The sequence below is a fragment of the Cydia strobilella genome, chromosome 7 (genome assembly GCF_947568885.1).
Source record: "Cydia strobilella chromosome 7, ilCydStro3.1, whole genome shotgun sequence".
Classification (NCBI taxonomy): Eukaryota; Metazoa; Arthropoda; class Insecta; order Lepidoptera; family Tortricidae; genus Cydia; species Cydia strobilella.
In genome coordinates this window covers 15,493,806-15,513,120 of record NC_086047.1, presented here as the reverse complement: position 1 = coordinate 15,513,120, position 19,315 = coordinate 15,493,806, and the positions used below count along the sequence as shown (strand labels likewise).

The following is a 19,315-nucleotide window of genomic DNA, read 5'->3' as shown; positions in this document are numbered from 1 at the left end:
TGTTAATTTTCTATTTTAAATTCTGAAATAGGCGCCATCTAGAACACTTTTCGTAAAAAAACTGAACTAAGACTTACTATACGCCACAACATAACACAAAACACAGTCAAGTAACCTAACTGCACGTGCCTAAAAGTTTCCTACGAAATCGTAAAGATGGCGCTGTTGACCAAAAATTATTAGTTATGATAGTTGTCATTTTCTTTTTGTTATGCCAAAGATATAACTCCGTTATAGATGGATACAGTCTAAGGAAAAAACGTGCCTCGAAAATCAAGAAAATTTGATTCTCGATCAGAGGGCGCTACTAGCTTTGGCCTACTGTCGTATAGAAGGCGTTGACGGTTTCGTTAACACTAAAACGCCACGCCACGTCAATCTGTTTTGACCTGTCGCAATCACAATTTTATTGAAATAATATTGAACACCATTACCTATTAATTATTTTTAGCGCGATAAATTGCAAATTCAGAATTATTTGAACACATTGTATTAAGATTCTAAAACCTACTTTCTAATTGTATTTGGAATTTATGAACGTCCTTCATCATGATATCGAACTTGACCCTCAAAGGTTTCTTGAGGGTGGTCTGGTCTGCGCCCTCTGGTGGCAGAGCACGGTACTTGCGGAAGAGACTGGCTAGAACCGTCTTTATGGACATCATGGCGTATTGGTAACCTGGAAATGGATAATAACCTTCACGGAGGAATATTAAGACACTAATACAAAATATTGTAATATTTGTAATGTAACCACATATTTTACAGTACATATTATGGTGCTACTTTACTGCACTAGTGCGATAATTAGCACATTACGTAACTATGTCGAAAATTTAAAGGGCCATATATGTACTGTAAGACGTTGTACGATACATGTGCGAATAGGTAATAACAACTCGTGTTGATTTAAAACACTCCCTTCAGTCGTGTTTTAATTTATCGCCACTCGAATTTCCTATTTCTCGCACTTGTATCGTAATGTACTATTATGGCACTGTATGGACGAGTACAACTAATAAGGCTGCCAACGTTTGACAATTCATTTACCATAAAAAATCAGTAAAGAGCTATTCAATTTAGTTGTCAGCGGTTACAATATTTTGTAGTAGGTACTTAACGCATGCTAGTTTTCTATGGCCAATGATAATAACGAGACAAGAGTATATATACCATATACGAGCCCCGATGCAAATTAGTTCGTCTAGTTCCACACAACATTTTTGTTTATTCTAATAAATTTTACACATGAAGATAAAATTGCATTTGGATGCGCTTAAAGCTACTGCTTGTCCTCGTATTCGAGGTCGGCATCTACTAGGGCATAATTTAATCGAAGGGAACAAAATTACTTGAACACGTTGAATCAGTCGGAACAGATCCGCGTATGCGCCCCTGATGCGCAAGTCAGCATCATCTGACTGCCACCAACTTCACTATTATGTGTTCATACATATTAAGGGCTTAGCTATGTTTTTAAGTGACTGTCTTTTTACTTCTAACCGGTCAATTCGAACGTGATAATTACTAGATACGAGAACAATATGTGATCTAATAGATACGTTATAGTTTAGTTCTCAACTAGTTATCTTATGTAGTTCGATTCGAGAAACCAATTGTCATTTCACGCTACAATTATTGTGACGTTTTGGGATATGCATTAGATATCAATTGGATGTCTAAGTAATATCTTAAGCAAATCTTAAAGAGCTCGTTCTAGAGGACATTCGGAATCGCGGAAATGTCAAATTTGACATGACTTTCTTAAATATCTCGTTATCGTGTCTGTTTCATATCTAGTGGATAGTTGATATCTAGATCATTGTTTGAATTGGCCCGTGAGGCTCTTACCTAGGCAGTTCCTCAAGCCATAGCTAAAAGGCATGAACTGCGCTGGATGCATGAGTGGCTCCAGAAAGCGCTCTGGCCTGAATAGGTCCGCGTCTGAGCCCCAGTAGCGAGGATTTCGGTGCGTCGCCCAGATGTTGATGACCACGCCAACTCCTTTCACCAGGGTGAGACCGGAAGCTGTCGAAATAGGTTGAAAGTTTGTGAGTATCAGGATGGCGGGTGACGTGCGGTATACATCAGGAGTTAGTGCTAGCAATGTGCCAAATGTGCGCCAAAATTGGAGCAATGTACTCTTTAAACTCCAGAGATATTTAAGATATAAATGACGTCCGCCAACCTGACGTCAGGTTGGCGGGTGCATTTCCAGTTCTAGCTAATGGCTGCCTACTCTAGGGTGAAAGTACTGCCTACGGTTAGTGCTCGCAATGTGCTTCCACATGTATAAAGCACAATCAAATTCAGAGAGCGGTTAAAGAGTAATATGGAATTGAATAAGTATATATATATATAGACGCCTGCTTATTTGAAATACTAATGATAAAGATATGTTTTTTGATATCGCTATTTCAACTTAACTTAACTTTTATAACTTAAATTTAATAGACAGTTTTAAAAGTATGTTCTGTTAATCGTGAAGATGATGCATCGGTCCAGTAATGTAAGAAGACATCTTAGGAGGATGTAATTTTTTCTAGTCACAGAATACTTAGCGAACAGTAGGTACCTACTTAATAGTAGTTAGTCCTTAGTCCAAGGACATAGTGTATATAAGAAGTTATAGACGCTCCACCGAGCGACCGGGGGTAAGAGAAAGAATATTCATATAAAATTTGGGCAGCATAGGATTTTTTTCTCTTTTACTCTTATAAATTTCGGTATTTCGCCATCGCCTCTTACCTTTGATGCCACCCGGTCAGTGATAAGGCCAAGCATGGCACTATTTTCTCTTTCCTCTTATAGGAATCGCAATAATATCTAATAATATCTTTCTCTATCAAAGAGTGTCAGGCCCTTGAGTTAGTCAAATGTATTTTTTCTTGTCGTGCTCGACAGAGCAGAACCCCTAGTGCAAATTTCATTCGATAGCGTGACGAGCGTTCGCTTTTGCGTTATGTCTATTTTTGTATGGGATTTTGAATAGCGCGCCAAGCGGGACGTTTTGGAAACTCATAATCCCATACAAAATGACACTTACGCAAACACGTACGTCACGTCGCGCTGTCAAATTAAATTTACACTAGGGATACATACAGATCGCACTATGATCGGCGCCGGTGGGTACAGTACAACCAAAGAGAATTAAGAGTAGACATAGAGTGCTCACTCCATATATCAGTTTTGTTACCAAAAAGACTATTAATTTCATTATCGTACTCTGTCTACTTAATTGTCTTTGGTACAACCCAGAATACAGGAAGCCATCTTAGCAGGATGTCCTTTTTGCTATATAGTATTTCGTCACATGAGATTCTTGTTTTAACTTACGTAGGTCAGTGTCTTGCTCGACAGATCGCACTATGATCGGTACCGGTGGGTACAACCTCAGTGTCTCCTTGATCACAGCTTCCAAGTACTTCAGTCTTGGAAGATCTTCAGCCGTCACATCTCTGTTGGAGTCTCCGAGCACTTCACACAACCTTAAAAAAATTATTTAGGTATCAACCCATTACATTAAGATTATAATTATTATTAATCTAATTTATAGATGCTAATCTATATTAAATTTAACTATTCTAAACTAAAATTAAATAATCTAACACTAATTAAATACCGAACAAATGTTCAACCACAACAAGCCACCAAACCACAACAAATGTGTTGTTATAGATACATTATTGGTTTAAAAAAGGTTTATTTATTTAAACTTTATCTCTTTTAGGAATGTTAGTTGTTTATCTTACATGCTGGAACAAGGCCGGACATTGTTTTTCTACACGTCCTGTTTAATTCTTAAATACACACTTAAATATTTGATTAGTGCTTTAGTGACAAAGTATTTACATTTTTTACCGTACCTAATATGGGGTATTACTGCAATGTTCTGCCACCAGAGTGCAGCACTAGTCCCTTTAGTAAACCATAGAGTAACTCATACATACTGTGCCTCTAACAGTTTTCTGACAAGTTTTCAGATAATAGATTTAGATTTAGATTTATTTATTTCATAATATTAAATTACATTATAAATTATTTTAACTTAATCTATACGAATTTATATTATGATCGTCACTTATTATATACAAATGTCAATACAGATAAAAATTAATCACAAAGTCAAATAAATGTTGGGAAATAAATATACGATGTCAGTAATAGCATGGTTAAGAAAAAGATGTCAATATGGCTAGTTATACCTAGGTATCTCGTAATGGTCATCAAATTATAGTACAATGCATTACATTACAATATAAGAATAGGCATAGAGTAACCTATACTAGAGCGGTACTGTCATAGTAAATTTTGTAACCCCAGTAAATTCACTGCCATCTGTCGACACACTTTAAAACTAAAAATAAATATTCATAAAAATACGATAAAATGTATTTAAATATGGATAAATGATTTTTTTATTTGCATTAATTATTTTTATATGATTTTGAACCATGTTCTTTCACTGGTATGCGTTAAAATTATAAATAACAAACGAAACAGTCAACGCCCTCTATACGTCTGTAGGCCAAAACTAGTGGCGCCATCTGATCGAAAATCAAATTTTCGTGATTTTCGAGGCACGTTTTTTCCTTAGACTGTATCCATCTATTACGGAGTTATATCTACCTTTGGAATAGGTAAGCAATATTATATCATATAATTAATTAAATCTATTGATAATATTAGACGTCATTTCCATATATTCTTTTACAGAATATAATGGATTATCCAATAAAAAGGATCTCAATTGGCGTTCAAATGCTTCGTCAGATGGTTATGTTCGCAACGTTGTAGGTAAAAATAAAATATGACATTGATGCATCAAGGCGGTTTGTTTACAGTGGACCTATCGGGAAACGCAAAATCCGAAATTTAGCTATCTGCCTCTTTATCGCTCGAATATGTAAGTGACAGAGATGTTAGATAACGAAATTTCCATTGTCTTGTTTCGCGTTAGACCTTCAGATTGTGGTAGTGGCGCCCCCTACGCAGAGTTTCGCGTAATATTCCCTATTGATGCAATGCACACCACTACATACAAAATGGGGCTCGCTATATTTTTATAATAAGCATGAGTAGTATGACTGGCCCCGCTTTGACGGTTATGGGACGGAATAGTCATTTGATAGTAGACAATTGTCAATTAGGATGAGAAGTCGTCCCACTCCCCACCACCACCACACACTTCACATAATAGCCTAAAAAAACTTAATACCACAAAACAAGCTGGGCATATTTTGTACTTCAAAATATACAAGACTTACTCTTCATACACTCTAGCCTGGACCTCAGGATGCCTCGACAGCATGAGGACGGTGAAAGAAGCGGCAACAGCAGAAGTGTCCGTTCCGGCGACAGTGGTCACCAGCGCCTCTTCCGCGAGCTCGTGGTCAGTTAGCTGAGTAGATTCTAGAAGCATCTCGAGGAACGATTGTGGACTGAATACTTCTGTAACACGACCGAATTAATAGCCTCTTTTAAGTTCCACGTTTTTTAAACGGCTCACAGTATATACGTTTGTAATATTACTTGAAGTGAACAAGAATAGGTTTTTTTATATGTTAAGTACCAACTTTTTTTAAACGGGTTTTTATAATGGGTGTACTAGAGCGATGGTAACTTTAACAGTCTTTAGATAGCCTAACGGGCACACATCGCGATATTAAAAGAGCTCTTAATTTTCTAATGGAATCATAAAATATCGGATTACTTTGACAAAAAATCCGTTACCTGGGTTTTGCCGTGAATTCGTCTTAGCTCTCTGTTCCATTTCCATTCTCTTTGTCTTTATGACCTGAAAAGGTAAATGAATTAATATTTAGAGTGATCATGCTAAATGTAGGCTCGAAACGCTTAAATAATTTGTCCGGTACGAACTAAGCTTTCATTTGGCCATTCAAGGAGTTGACGCAACTGCAGTCCGGCTAAATCTTTGTGTTTTATTATAATCAACATCATTGGCAAATAAGTGTACGGACGGCTAATAAATCAGCAAAAAGTAGACATCCCTTTGCTGAATCTTTGAATATCAGAAGAAAATTTCTCTTAAACCGTACGGTCAGAAGTCCGGTTCAGGGTACATTTTAAAATTAGAACTTTTCTCACCTGTTCTACAAACTCATACATGAGCCTCCGGCACTTGTCGGCCCGCCTGTACTGAGGAAGAAGGCTATACACGCAGTCAGCATAGAGCCAGGGCTGCACCATGCGGGTGGCCAGTAGTTGCATAAACTCTTCTAGGGCGTCTAGGAACGCTTGGTTGGGACCTAGCTGGGCTCTCATTTGGACGCCTAATGTCGTTTCTGCAAAATAAAAAAAGATTAGGTTGGGTAAGAAAAACACCACGGCCTGATACTGAAGATGACCTAATATTAATTTATATAGAATTGTCATGAACTCTCTTGCCCCTAAAAAAAGTAAATACCCACCTCAACTTGTATTTTTTGTACCGACTATGACGGTAAAAAAAATTTTTACCTCCTTAAAAAAAAGAGGTTCTTAGTTTGACCTGTATGTTTGTATGTAGTTTGTTTGCGATTATCTCGCGTTTGGCTAACAGATTTTAAGCGATTTTAAGAAGTGCCTGTTAATTTTTTTGACTATTTATAACTTAAAGCAATTATTAAAATTACCATATTAACTTTAATTGATGTGTGAATAAAACATCCATCACTATTGACACACAGCCGTTCTATGAACAGCTAGGTAAATTACAAAAACTCAACATTCGTGTTGGATAAAGTAAAATGCTGAACAATATACAATATTCAGTATAACAATGTTCCCACGTCGAGTCGTATTATAGAATAATGTCGATTAAATGAATATACGAGTGATTAGTTAGCTGATGCTCCGGACGTAAATACCTTAGCCATCGTACATAGAATATCAATTAAATAATAAACCTAAAAAAAGAAAAACAGATCCTTTATAAAGTACTTAAAGCTAAATCCCAAATTCCAAATGAATCTTCGCCATATGGCACACAAATAGCTACAGAAGACATGTAACGTGAATTTACAAACTATAACTTACTAAATAATTAAATACACAATAAACAATCCTTACGTACCACCAACAGCGTCAAAAGTGTAAGTTGTGAGGAACCTCCACACGGAGAAGGTACCCCGTCCAGCGGAGGATTCGATCTGGTCCACCATTACTGCACTCTGCCTAGCGAACACCTCCACAAACCGGTTTAGGTTCTTCATGCTGAATGTAGGAGCTATGAGCTTTCTCCGAGGACGCCATATTGATACTGAAATGGAAGTCGTATAGAAAATATTTGTTTCCATAGTCTTCTTGTTTAACTTCAGAGCTCAACGAGGAAGAGGAGTGTTAGGGTCGGCAACGCGCATGTAACTCCTCTGGAGTTGCAGGCGTACATAGGCTACGGAGACTGCTTAACATCAGGCGGGCCGTATGCTTGTTTGCCACCGACGTAGTATAAAAAAAAAGATAGATTAGGCAACAGAGTAAGGCGTTAATTTCTGTGAACTAACTTCCAATATGAATATTTGGAACTTCTTCGTCACCATCCGATGATGACCACGACCACTGTCAAAAGCGAAACGACTAAGAAGAAGAGATTTGGAACTTCTATGGCGCAATAAAGAACTATACGCAACCACCTAAGAAATGAAGCGCGCAATGAAGAAACCATATTATGAAGCGCGGATACATAATCGCCATAAATCTGTTAAAAAGATAGAAAAGCGTTTTCATGATCAGCAGGAACACCCCATCTTTTTATTCTTCTTTCTCAATGTAAATTATTTTATCAATTATCGTTATTTTAGTCGATAGATGATGAAGGATTAGGTTAGACCTCCCTCAAAAAAAATCCATAGCATTTGTCTAGTTGGGGTCCTTTTGTTTGACATAATTATTGAAAGTCATAATGTAATGATTGTCATATTATCATTAGTCATAATTCCGAAACCGTTAACTTTTCAGGATTTTCTCGGGTTATCCTATAGATAGGGTAGGTTAGGTTTGTTTTATGGTAATCCTGAATAGTTACGCGTTTCTGAGAAATAGCAAATTATGACTAATGATAATATGACAATCATTGCATTATGACTCAATAATTATGTCAAACAATAGAGACCCGTCTAGTTAGCACACAGTCATGATTGTCTATATCGGTCCATTAATGTAACTTATGAAGGGTCCTATGCCGTTAATAGTCCTATTGTATGTGTCTATCTAAATACCTGGTGCGTAAATGCTCCCATTTCCAACGAGAAACTGCAGGAACTTCATGACGTGGTCCTTGTCCAAGCAATTTTTTAGAATCACCTCTGCAGCTAATGGATCTGCTACCACTGAAGCGTATGAAAAAATTACAAATATCTTGTTATCTATCAACGTCTTAGAGCATATAACCAAACGGAGACGCTTTGTCTGCAATTTTCTGTACAAAACAATCTGCCGATTTTTGCGGGGGAGGGGCAAGGCAACGTAAAAATAGCAATGCCAGATGAACGTCAGTCCATACATGGTGTATGACCATTGGCCGCCTATTTTTGATAGAGGGGAACGCCTGTTAATGGCTACTCCTATATAACCATATATCCTCTTAATTATTTTTTTCACTTGGTGTCCAAAAGCATCATTTTTTGTGACTACCAGTCTATTGATCTTCCAGGCAACATTTTCTGCTGAAGAAATTTTGAATATTCAAGATTTACGAGTAGAAAATTCTTGACTAATGCACCAAAATTTTGCCCACTTACAATAAATAGGTAAAGTCACCTGCAATAATATGTTAAACAACGAAGGGCATAAATATCTGACGCGATCTTATTTGTAGAGCCATAAAAGCGTATCACGTATTTTTGCGGCCTTTGAAGAGTAACAATATTATTGCAGGTGACTGACTGTAAGGTTAACTTAATATTCGGAATGTTAACAATATTATATAGCAGGTTAAATTCAAGTAAGATTATAAGCTTCTTACTGATGTAGAGTCGGTTGGCTACCCAGTAAGACGCTAGCCCCCCGCGGTTGATTGTTAATCGTCCGGATTTCTGGAACACCTTCATTTGATCTGTAATCAACACAATTATATTTTTGGCAGTTAAAAGAGGTTTATGACTTAAAAAGAAGAAGGTAAATGAAAAGACTTCCTCATAAATATTATCCATAGAATCTGTGGAAGTTTGTATTACGAAAATATTTTTTCCATGTAATACCTACCGCTCATGCTTATTACACTTACGTGTACGTCCTATATTACTGTTTCATTACCAAAATAAAAATATATTTATATCACAAAAAATACTTTATATGGAATATTATCTGGCCTTTAAGTCGTTCAAGATGACGCATGACGCATGACCTTCCTGTACAAACAATTAATGTCCCTAAAGTACATACATCAAGGTTTTGCGGTCACCGCAGTGGATTAACATGGAATGTGAGATAATATCAAGACATTTTGCCACATTAATCGATTTATTGAAGTTCAATGTTGACAGAGGAAGCGAGAGGCATATTCTAAGTTTTAACGTCTCAACAACTTGTTTATTGCTAACATGATGACTATACGATTCGTATTGCGTCTTGCGCGTATGAAAAAGCATGAGCGCGTCCGCATCGAGTCGTATCAAGTTCATTTCGTATTAATAAAATATAAAGTTAATATTTTAAAACTTCGAATAGTCTCCTGGTTTTGCACCCATAATTTGCCCATAATACTGTGCACAATCGAGGTCGCAATCATGTGTCTGAACTTTTCGTAAACTGATTTATATGGTCATTATGGAAGTTATTAAGAGGCATGCTGATATTAAATCACATTTAAAAACGGGTCTATCGCGAATTTATTTTGTTACCTTTATTTACCGACGTTTCGACGAAGGTAACAAAATAAATTCGCGATAGACCCGTTTCTAAATGTGATTTAATATGTGTTCAAACCGCGAAAGTTTTAAATGTAACATGCTGATATTGTTGATAAGTCACATATATTTTAACGCGCTAAAATTGGTAGGCGTTTATAGTTGTTAAAAGATGCAGACGAATGTGAGAACAAACAATCGATTGATTTAGATATACAATATTGTCTACAACACTGTAAAAGTACATATACCTACTGAAATTATAAGAATCACAATAACACCAATAAAGTTTTTATAATAAAAATTTACTTCACTACACTAGTTAAGATACAATATGTCCAAAAAGTACGAGTAAATGCGTCCTTGACAATGAGCAATTTGGATGCAACACCCGTTTTCTGGCCACAACTGGCCTTAAACAAGCCGGTTAATGTGGTCTTGATGTAATCTTAAACTGATTACATGTCACTTCACTGCAGTGACCGCAGAAAACACTTATGTATTTTGGTATTTATTTTGATGCTGGCGATTAATTTCATCATCATCATCATCTCAGCCGAAAGACGTCTACTGATGGACAAAGCCCTCCCCCAAGGATCTCCACAACGAACGGTCATTCGCTGCCCTCAACCAACAGTTTCCCGCGACTTTAACCAGATCGTCGGTCCATCTAGACTGGGGCCTTCCCAGGCTGCGTCTTCCGGTACGTGGTCGCCACTCGAGAACCTTTCTGCCCCATCAGCCATCGGTTCTGCGAGCAATGTGGCCCGCCCACTGCCACTTAAGTCTGGAAATATGCTCGCTTTTGAGTGTTTTCAAACAAGAAATGCAATAATCTACAACATACGTAACCACAACGTTATTGGTGTGTGTGAAGTCCCCAATCCGCATTGTGCTAATGTGGCTGCCTGTTGCCACGTGCAGTGGGACGCAGCATATATACTATATATAGGGCGTGATGATGATACAATCATTGTTTATATGATATAGTCTTATTTCACGAATTTTCGAATGAATGCCTGCATAAAAATAGCAATATGATATTTTTTTGGCGCTACTGTATCATGGCTTATATGGCCAGTTCAAACGTGCACTGACATCAAACCGATATTGGTATGATATTCGCATTGTACCAGCTGTCATTCCAACATACATTTCGCTCACACTACTCCGCACAAGTATTAGTGCAAGCGAGACGCCCGTGCGAATGACAGCTGACTGATATGATTCCGATATAATTCTGATATCGGTTTGATGTCAGTGCACGTTCGAACTGGCCTGTATGCGCAGTCGGAAAGCATAATCCACCTTATTTATTGTCAGTCGCGTAATTCGTTTGCCTTGCATCACAGGAAGTACATAATTATTGTACACTTATTATATATTACCTATTGCATTTCACTGCCTACGTTGACTGATTTCTCAGCTTTAACTATATATCTTCGTTTCCCAATTTTGTAGAAAGTGAACTTTATGATGTAGATATTAAAAACTTGTTTACAATTATACTAGTGGGCTATTTGTAAATATGGTAAGAATTGTAGTTATCCTTGTATTTACTGTTTCCAGTAGTGACCATTTTTAAATAACTATGTAAAAAACATTTTTTAACAAACTTAATAATTTTTTTGTGGTGATGATGAATTCTCAGTATTTCTTGGACAGTACCATCGTACTCGATTATCTCGGTTTTTCTAGACTAGAGAGAGCTGCAAGATACTGTATGCAAGTACCGTATAGGCCACACACTTTTCCCGAGGGGCTACAGCATGGGGTTCTTCAAAAAAGGAGTGTACACGTTTTTAAAGGGCCGGCAACGCGTATGTAACACCACTGGAGTTGCAGGCGTCCATAGGCTACGGTGACTGCTTACCATCAGGCAGGCCGTATGCTTGTTTGCCACCGACGTGGTATATAAAAAAAAGTTAATTGAGTGAACAGAGAGAAGAAACACATGACTTTTCTTTGATATTGGTACATTCAGCATTAAATAGGCATTGACAGCCAAAGTGAGAAAAACATAGGATTAAGTATTTATAAATACCTTCATCACTGCCTCGCAGCATGTAAGCATGTCCAAGTATCGGCCATGATGTTAAATCCCCTGGTAGTTTACGGGAAAGTTCCACAATTTTACGATTCTCAAGTTTGTTGTACACCACCCACACTAAACAGGCCACTATCAGTAGTAACCAAAACATTGTTAACTAAATTGTACCAGGTTCCAAAACGTCAGTTTAAAATCAACAATTTCATTACAATCAACAAGTCACACTATTTTTTAATGCAGTTTTTAAATATTAAGGCGTCCTCATATTTGGAAAATTGCTTTGATTTAATTTACTGATACTTGTCATTTCTTTCTCATAAAGTACACTTTTAAATCGAAATCTTATTTTTAGATTTTTTATTTATTTTATTCACAAACATGTAATTTAGTCACTGTTATATCAAAATACTACTTCACGTGCTGATACGGTATAATTTGAAATCAAAATCTTTTTGTATGTTTTTTTTGTAAACCTTTAGTGTTGACCGTCTCACGCGCACAACGGACTTGCACTCAACTCTGAACTGGTAACCATGCGTGTCATTGTCAAAACAATGCTCGCTCAAAATGGTCCTTATAGTCTATAAACGAGTTACGAGGAAACGTCTTGACTTTATATAAACTAAAGAAAAGTGACATAATGGATAAGGCTGTCTAAAAACGACACTAGTGCTGTACACAGCCTCAGGAGTGTTTCTGGACTTATGAAAGACTTGAGAACTTTTCATTAAATTATTACGTTTAAAAAAACGCACAGTTGAGGACTACCAACGTACCAACCATCTAAGTGGTGGAGATTAAAATGTTCTCGCGTAGAGCAAAGGCGGAAAGAAGCAACAGGGGGATTATTTCGAACACTTCCTTAGAGCATTTATCTTTTCAATTTTTTATTTTTATCCTTTTTGTGTTAATAAAGTGGACACGAAATAATCTGGTTATGCATGATATGGTAAATCTTTTAAATGAATGTGGATTTCAAGCAGTGCTTTTTTTGCTGTGGATATCAACCTACATAATAAAAATACAATCATAATATAACGTTGTTTTCTGTGACTTTTCAGCATTATATATTCCACCGTACTGTCCGTACCTATACAGCCTATACTTGTTGAACAGCGTTTTCTGATAATCTTCACTCGCTTCCTGCTACAATACAATTTTAAATATCCAGTTAAAACAATAAAATAAAAAAATAACAGGAAAACTTGGTAAAGACTGTCTAAAGACGCTGTTGAACAAAAAACAGGTATGGTGGAATATATAATGCTGAAAGTCATAACAGACGTTATATTATGGTTGTAATTTTATTTTGTAGTTTCATATCCATAAATTATTTGAAAAAACCGGCCAAGTGCGAGTCGGACTCGCGCAGCGAGGGTTCCATACATTACATAATTTTAACAATGTATTTTTATGCGAAACGTGAGTGGACGGTGCGGTGCGGTGCGTGCGGTTTACGATTTATGACGTATAAAAAAAAAACTACTTACCAGATCTCGTTCAAACAAATTTTCGGTGGAAGTTTGCATGGTAATGTACATCATATATTTTTTCAGTTGTATCATTTTCTTATTTTAGAAGTTACGGGGGGGGGGGGGGGGGACACATTTTACCACTTTGGAAGTGTCTCTCGCGCAAACTATTCAGTTTAGAAAAAAATGATATTAGAAACCTCAATATCATTTTTGAAGACCTATCCATAGATACTCCACACGTATGGGTTTGATGAAAAAAATAATTGAGTTTCAGTTCCAAGTATGGGGAGCCCCCAAAATTTATTGTTTTTTATTTTATTTTTGTGTGAAAATCTTAATGCGGTTCACAGAATACATCTACTTACCAAGTTTTATACTTCTTATAGTTTCAGAGAAAAGTGGCTGTGACATACGGACGGACAGACAGACAGACATACAGAGACAGACAGACATGACGAATCTATAAGGGTTCCGTTTTTTGCCATTTGTCTTCGGAACCCTAAAAAGTGCTGCGTAAAAATCCACATTCATTTAAAAGATTTACCATATCTTTTAACATTCATTTATCTTTTAAATGAATGTGGTTTATTTAATTAAGTAATTTAAAATTTGCTACATTTTTCTCTCGTTGATTTGTGTAAAATCTTCTATTTTAGTTTCTAGTAGGATAGTTAGTAACTTTAACATAAATAACTTAAGTTGTACATTGCTTTATAAATTACCCCGATTTCGAAGTTACCCCAATTTGCCTCAATATAATTTATTTCTAGCACACTAATCGTTTGAACGATCTATTATATCTTATATAGGAGTGTCTTTTCAAAAGGGTTTATTTCTCTATGAAAAACCATACAAAAAAGCTTTCTCAAGGCTTATTTTTGTATGGTTTTTCTTAGAGAAATAAACCCTTTTGAAAAGACACTCCTCATAATATTATAAACACTACCGCGTGTATTACTAGCCATAATAATTATTTAATGGAACTATAATTAAAATAAGATAAGATGTAATTATAAATAGTACCTACACAAGAAACAACAGGCATTAAGTAAAATCTAAATACCTAGTTAATATTATGTGACTTTGCAATATTGAGGTACTTTAAGATACATAAACAGTTATTACGGTAACAAGTCGTTTATATAATTAGTTGTGCTGTTATTACAGTACAGTTATTATATCATTATTTTTATGGTCCAATAGGGATTTAAAAATGTATATAAATTGTATTTTGTAAGCTATATTAATCACAACATTGTCTATAAAAAGCAGTAGGTAAGGCAGGATTTGGATCAGGCAATTAATTTGCAAAAAAAAACTAAACAATGTCTGCAATATCACTTGTAAAATGTACGTATTTAATATAAAAATGTATTTTACTACTACTTCGCCCGTTACAGTTAAATATTAATCTACCTATATTAAGTCTCAGACAGAGATGACCGTTTCGACGTACAGTACGTGTTGAATTTATAGTTTCAGATATTTGGATTCCAATAAATCATAAAAATCATGTGTTAAAGTGTGTTCTTGAAAACTGGTTCAATGATTTAAACTCACTAACAAAAATGGATAAATTTAGAGCGTACAATCCAACTTGGAATGCGTGTAATCCTGTTTAAAAAAATTAAAAATTTTCAATTAAAACAAGCAGCTGGAAGCAAAATAAAAAAAAATATGACAATGTTAAAACCACGTGTTTTTTTAAGGCCTCCCCTAGAAGTATGGATGGTATAGAAAGGATCTCAATTTCTTATGGCAAAATTGTTGTAAAAGTGACCGCGTTAAGCTTTAAATAATAGTTCCTAATCTCTCCGGTGGCGCTAGTTAGGCTCTGGGACATGAGTATAACATGAACCACATAAGGCAACAAATAACCCGACCAAATTACGTAGGTTGTTTTTGGTAGTATTTCGGTGTATGGTGGCGCCGCCTAATTACTGTTTTTTGATGGACACTTTTCATACAGAGATTTGGCTCCTTTATACAGTCTCCATGCCTAGAAGCTTTGCCAGGCGTTTTCGATCCTTATATCGATCTCCTTGTCCTGGCGATCTGTGAAGGATCTCACCCAACTCAACCCCCACCCAAGGATCTGTGAGGTATCTGGCCCAGATAGGTATACTCGTCGAGATATTGCAAAATGTTACCATCCACTGTCACCTCGTGCTTCTTGCTGTTGGTCATTAACTGGGTTTTGGATCTATTCATCGTCAGACCAACCTCAAGGCTTGCGTCGCTAAGTTCCTGTAGCATACATGTTCAGGTTTGTCAACCTCCTATCGCCGACCTCGATACCCTTCGTCTCCCAAGAGACCGCCAGTTTTTTAAAAACTTCCTCCAGGCATAAATGATTAAGTGATCATAATGGAATTTGCATATTCCATACAAATGCGGAGCACCAGAAAATTATCACGTTTGTTTAAACTAACTATAAGTACGAATATATTTATGTGTCAGTTCATTTTCTTAGGCCTGTCCTGTCTAACGCGTTAATTGGTCTTCCGGTAACACTGCGTTTAACGGCCTCCATTCGAGTAACATATCTACTCATATTTATATAAGTACCCTATATAAGTACGTCCCACTGCTGGACACAGCACACATACATACTTATTTTCATACTTACCAAGTCATTTTTGATGATGGACACAGGTATACTCGTGAAAGTTTTGATCCGTTGCAGTGACTTCTCAATTATTCACTTAGGTAGATAATTGTCTATATCAGATGACATATACAATGTATAGCAATTTATGACATCATGACATGTGATTAGGAAACTTTGAAGCAGGGAAAATTTTATTATATTAACTTTATAAGTCATCTAGAATTACCTTTGTGTCTATAAGCATAATTGGTATGGCGCCCCGAATGTTTACTATATTACCAATAAGCAACCTAAAATTAGAAAACATTAAAGAATTAAAAACTGCATTGTATAACTTTTTTGCGTCTAAGGAATGTTATACCATTCAAGGATATCTCAATGATATACATTTAAAAGAGTAGGTATAATAATTTATCCATGCGATACACATGAGACATGGCGTTCTTAAATACCTATTTGCATGTCTTTGTGATCAAACATGTAGTTCTTTTTTTCAAATATGCATGACCTTTTGTACCCTGTTATAATGTTGTTTAAAAAAATAAATATCTGATTCTGATTCAGATTTGTTTTATAGCAGTTTTTTATTTCAAAGAAAAAGTGGGCTGCGAGTGAAATAAAGTCATTTGTTTTCAAAATGAAAAATGTTTTTAAAAATATATTGCAAATCTAAATTAACGGGCGTTGTTATCAAATGTGAGTATACCTTGTTTTTTTAGTTTTAGAAAAAGGTTAAAATCATGACAATTGATTTTATTAAAAAACGTTAAAAAATAGGTACTATTACTTATGAAACCGAAAAAATGAAAATATATGTCCTGGCTATATCTATACCTAATTGTTACCTACATAGTTATATTTGCTGTTACTTATTCTTTAAAGTATTTTTCCCCTCACTAGCTCGGAAAGCCGTCTTTTATCCTTTAAAACAAGCGGGGAAAAACGCATTTTATCCACTAGTGGGGAAAGTAATTTGACCTTGGATGGAGCGTGTTTAAGTAGCTTTTGACAGATAACAAAACGTAAAACGCTCATAATAATGGTTTGTTCGATATTAATTATCATTAAATAAATGGTTTGAGTATTTAATAAAAAATACCAAATTTAGCTTTATTTAATTATTTTAAGTCATAAACCTTAAAATTCTATAAAAACCTTTGTTCTTTTATAATGATGTTGATCATAATTCTGAACGCACAAGTTGAGTCAATGCAATTTCAAAACGCATCATTGACATTTCATACGTCAGAAATGTCAACATTGTCAATTTTACTTAAAAACTTCTTACGTAAAAGTACAGAATTTCCAGTTTTTTGTTATAATATCGTAAAAAAATGAGTGATTCCAGTTGATGAAGATGATCTAACGCCTGTGGATCTTGCACCTTCCTCGCTATAGTGGGGGGAAAAGTTTTGTGTTACACACGGGTGCAAATGTATTTTACTTCTCGTGTGTTAAAACACTCGCTACGCTCAGGATTCTATTTTAGAACCACTCGCTTCACTCGTGGTTCAACTATAGAATCCTTTCGCTTGCTCGTGTTTCAATTCCACACTCGCGGGTAAAATACAACTTTGCACCCTTGTATAACAAATAACTATTTCACAGTTGATCTCACTGTCATCAGATCAGGATCAAGAAATAGAGGGAACACTTTTACTATCACTTTAGGCACACTTGAAATTTTTAACGTATTTTATCACCTGTAAACGTCAATAAGGGGGTTAAATTAACTTGCTATTAATATAGATATACAAATTCGTTTATTGATTTATAAATAAAAAAACTATATTTACAGGTTAAATTTATGTGGTTCCTGCGGGCGATCCCAATTCAACAATTTATATGGTTTTTAACTGGTTTTCGTCTTGGTTCTAGGCATGGTACATGTACTAAAATCAGAAAGACACGATTCCCTCTACTGTACTAGACCGAACTATTCCCTAACGATTCTGCTCTTAGTACGTTTTAGTACACTACACGCGAACGAAACAGAATGGGAGCGAGGACCGAGGAGTGACAATGACAGCAAAGCGATTAGAGTGATCCGACCGAACTAAGCGTCGACTCGCCGGCTCGCCGCTCGCTGAGCGCGTGCGAGCAAAGATGTCCGAACGGCTCCCGCCCGGCCGGCTAGTATGTTTCTCTCGGTGTACTACTGTACTAAATGAACTAAAAGACCGAACTAGTACAGTTGTGAGATTGTACTAGTTGGGAGCGATCTTTTCAGTGAACGAGCACGCACAACTCTACTTGGTTCAATGTCTTGAGATGCGCCTCCCGCACGACTTTCAGTTCATTTCGCATGTACCAATCAGCGTGAGCGATCTTCAAGGTCGTACCAAAATGAGATCAAAACCGTAACAAAGTGTTAAATCTGAATCGGACTCGAGGAATCCCGACACCAGAACAAAAGTGTCTTTCACTGAGAGCAAAGAGGATATATATATCCCCTTTGCTGCTTTATAGGATAGAGGAGTACTGTCATCGTTAATTTTGTAGCCACAGTAACTTCACTGCCATTCACTTCAATTCACTTCAAAATAAAAATATCAAAAAATCTATATATACAGAATGGAATTTCTTAATGGGTCAATGAGGGCAGCTACCAAATCCCGTGCTGCTACGCGAAATCGGTCTCCGAAGGACCTTCCCTCGATTTCAAATGAATGAAGATTGGTGTTTACAGATTTTGGAAAAAACATACAGGCTGCGAGAAAAGGTCATTTTTGACAAACTTTTTTTGATGCCAATCGATCCCATTCCTATCCAGGATCAAAAGCTTGTGTGGGACGAAAAAAAGAAAAGCCACAAATCGAGGAAAACTTATGCCATACAATTTGTATGAAAATTAAAACTTTTATTTTTCACATGCTATTTTTTTATATAGTTTCCTAGGGGTCAAGTTACGATAATGTACTAAAGAGCCACAAATTAAAAAAAACTTTTTCCATACAGTTACTATGGAGAAAACGTGAAATTTTATGCACAGTTTTCTATCTCTCCCATAAGTCCTACAGTAATGTCCTCATACAGTATTATGGTCCTTAAAGGTAACAGGACTGATCCGACATGATATATTATATTTATTAACAAATAAGCTCATTTATGACATGACACCAAATAATTCTATAATAATTCTAAATTTAACAAGCTTCCTACGCAGGCTGTCTGGGGAAACACAATGTAATAAATTAATAAACTAATACTTAAAGTTTACAACGAAATTAGTACCTAATATTGACATGGCGCTGACGCTGTCATGGATTCCATACAAATTGTAAGTTCCATATTATTTAAAAAATTTAACGCTACACAGAATGTTCTCTAT

The 19,315-nt window shown here is 36.1% G+C and overlaps 2 protein-coding genes across 3 annotated transcripts in view; one reads left to right on the top strand and one right to left on the bottom strand.

Annotated features, from left to right (window-relative positions):
• LOC134742853 (uncharacterized) overlaps window positions 1-19,315 on the top strand; it is a 273,946-nt gene that overhangs the window by 101,346 nt on the left and 153,285 nt on the right. The gene's annotated exons all lie outside the window — the stretch shown is intronic.
• LOC134743230 (cytochrome P450 4d2-like) lies at window positions 418-12,088 on the bottom strand. Of its 2 annotated transcripts, XM_063676632.1 has the most exons (10): window positions 11,893-12,088; window positions 8,966-9,055; window positions 8,220-8,330; window positions 7,076-7,261; window positions 6,109-6,305; window positions 5,734-5,797; window positions 5,268-5,451; window positions 3,337-3,488; window positions 1,852-2,028; window positions 419-679 (listed from the first exon to the last, which is right to left on the bottom strand). In XM_063676632.1, exons 1-10 carry the CDS (start codon window positions 12,047-12,049, stop codon window positions 501-503), a joined length of 1,497 nt encoding a protein of 498 aa, XP_063532702.1. In that variant the 5' UTR covers window positions 12,050-12,088; the 3' UTR covers window positions 419-500. The 2 variants fall into 2 exon arrangements, with proteins under 2 accessions (XP_063532703.1, XP_063532702.1); XM_063676633.1 differs by lacking the exon at window positions 7,076-7,261 and having other exon boundaries at window positions 418-679.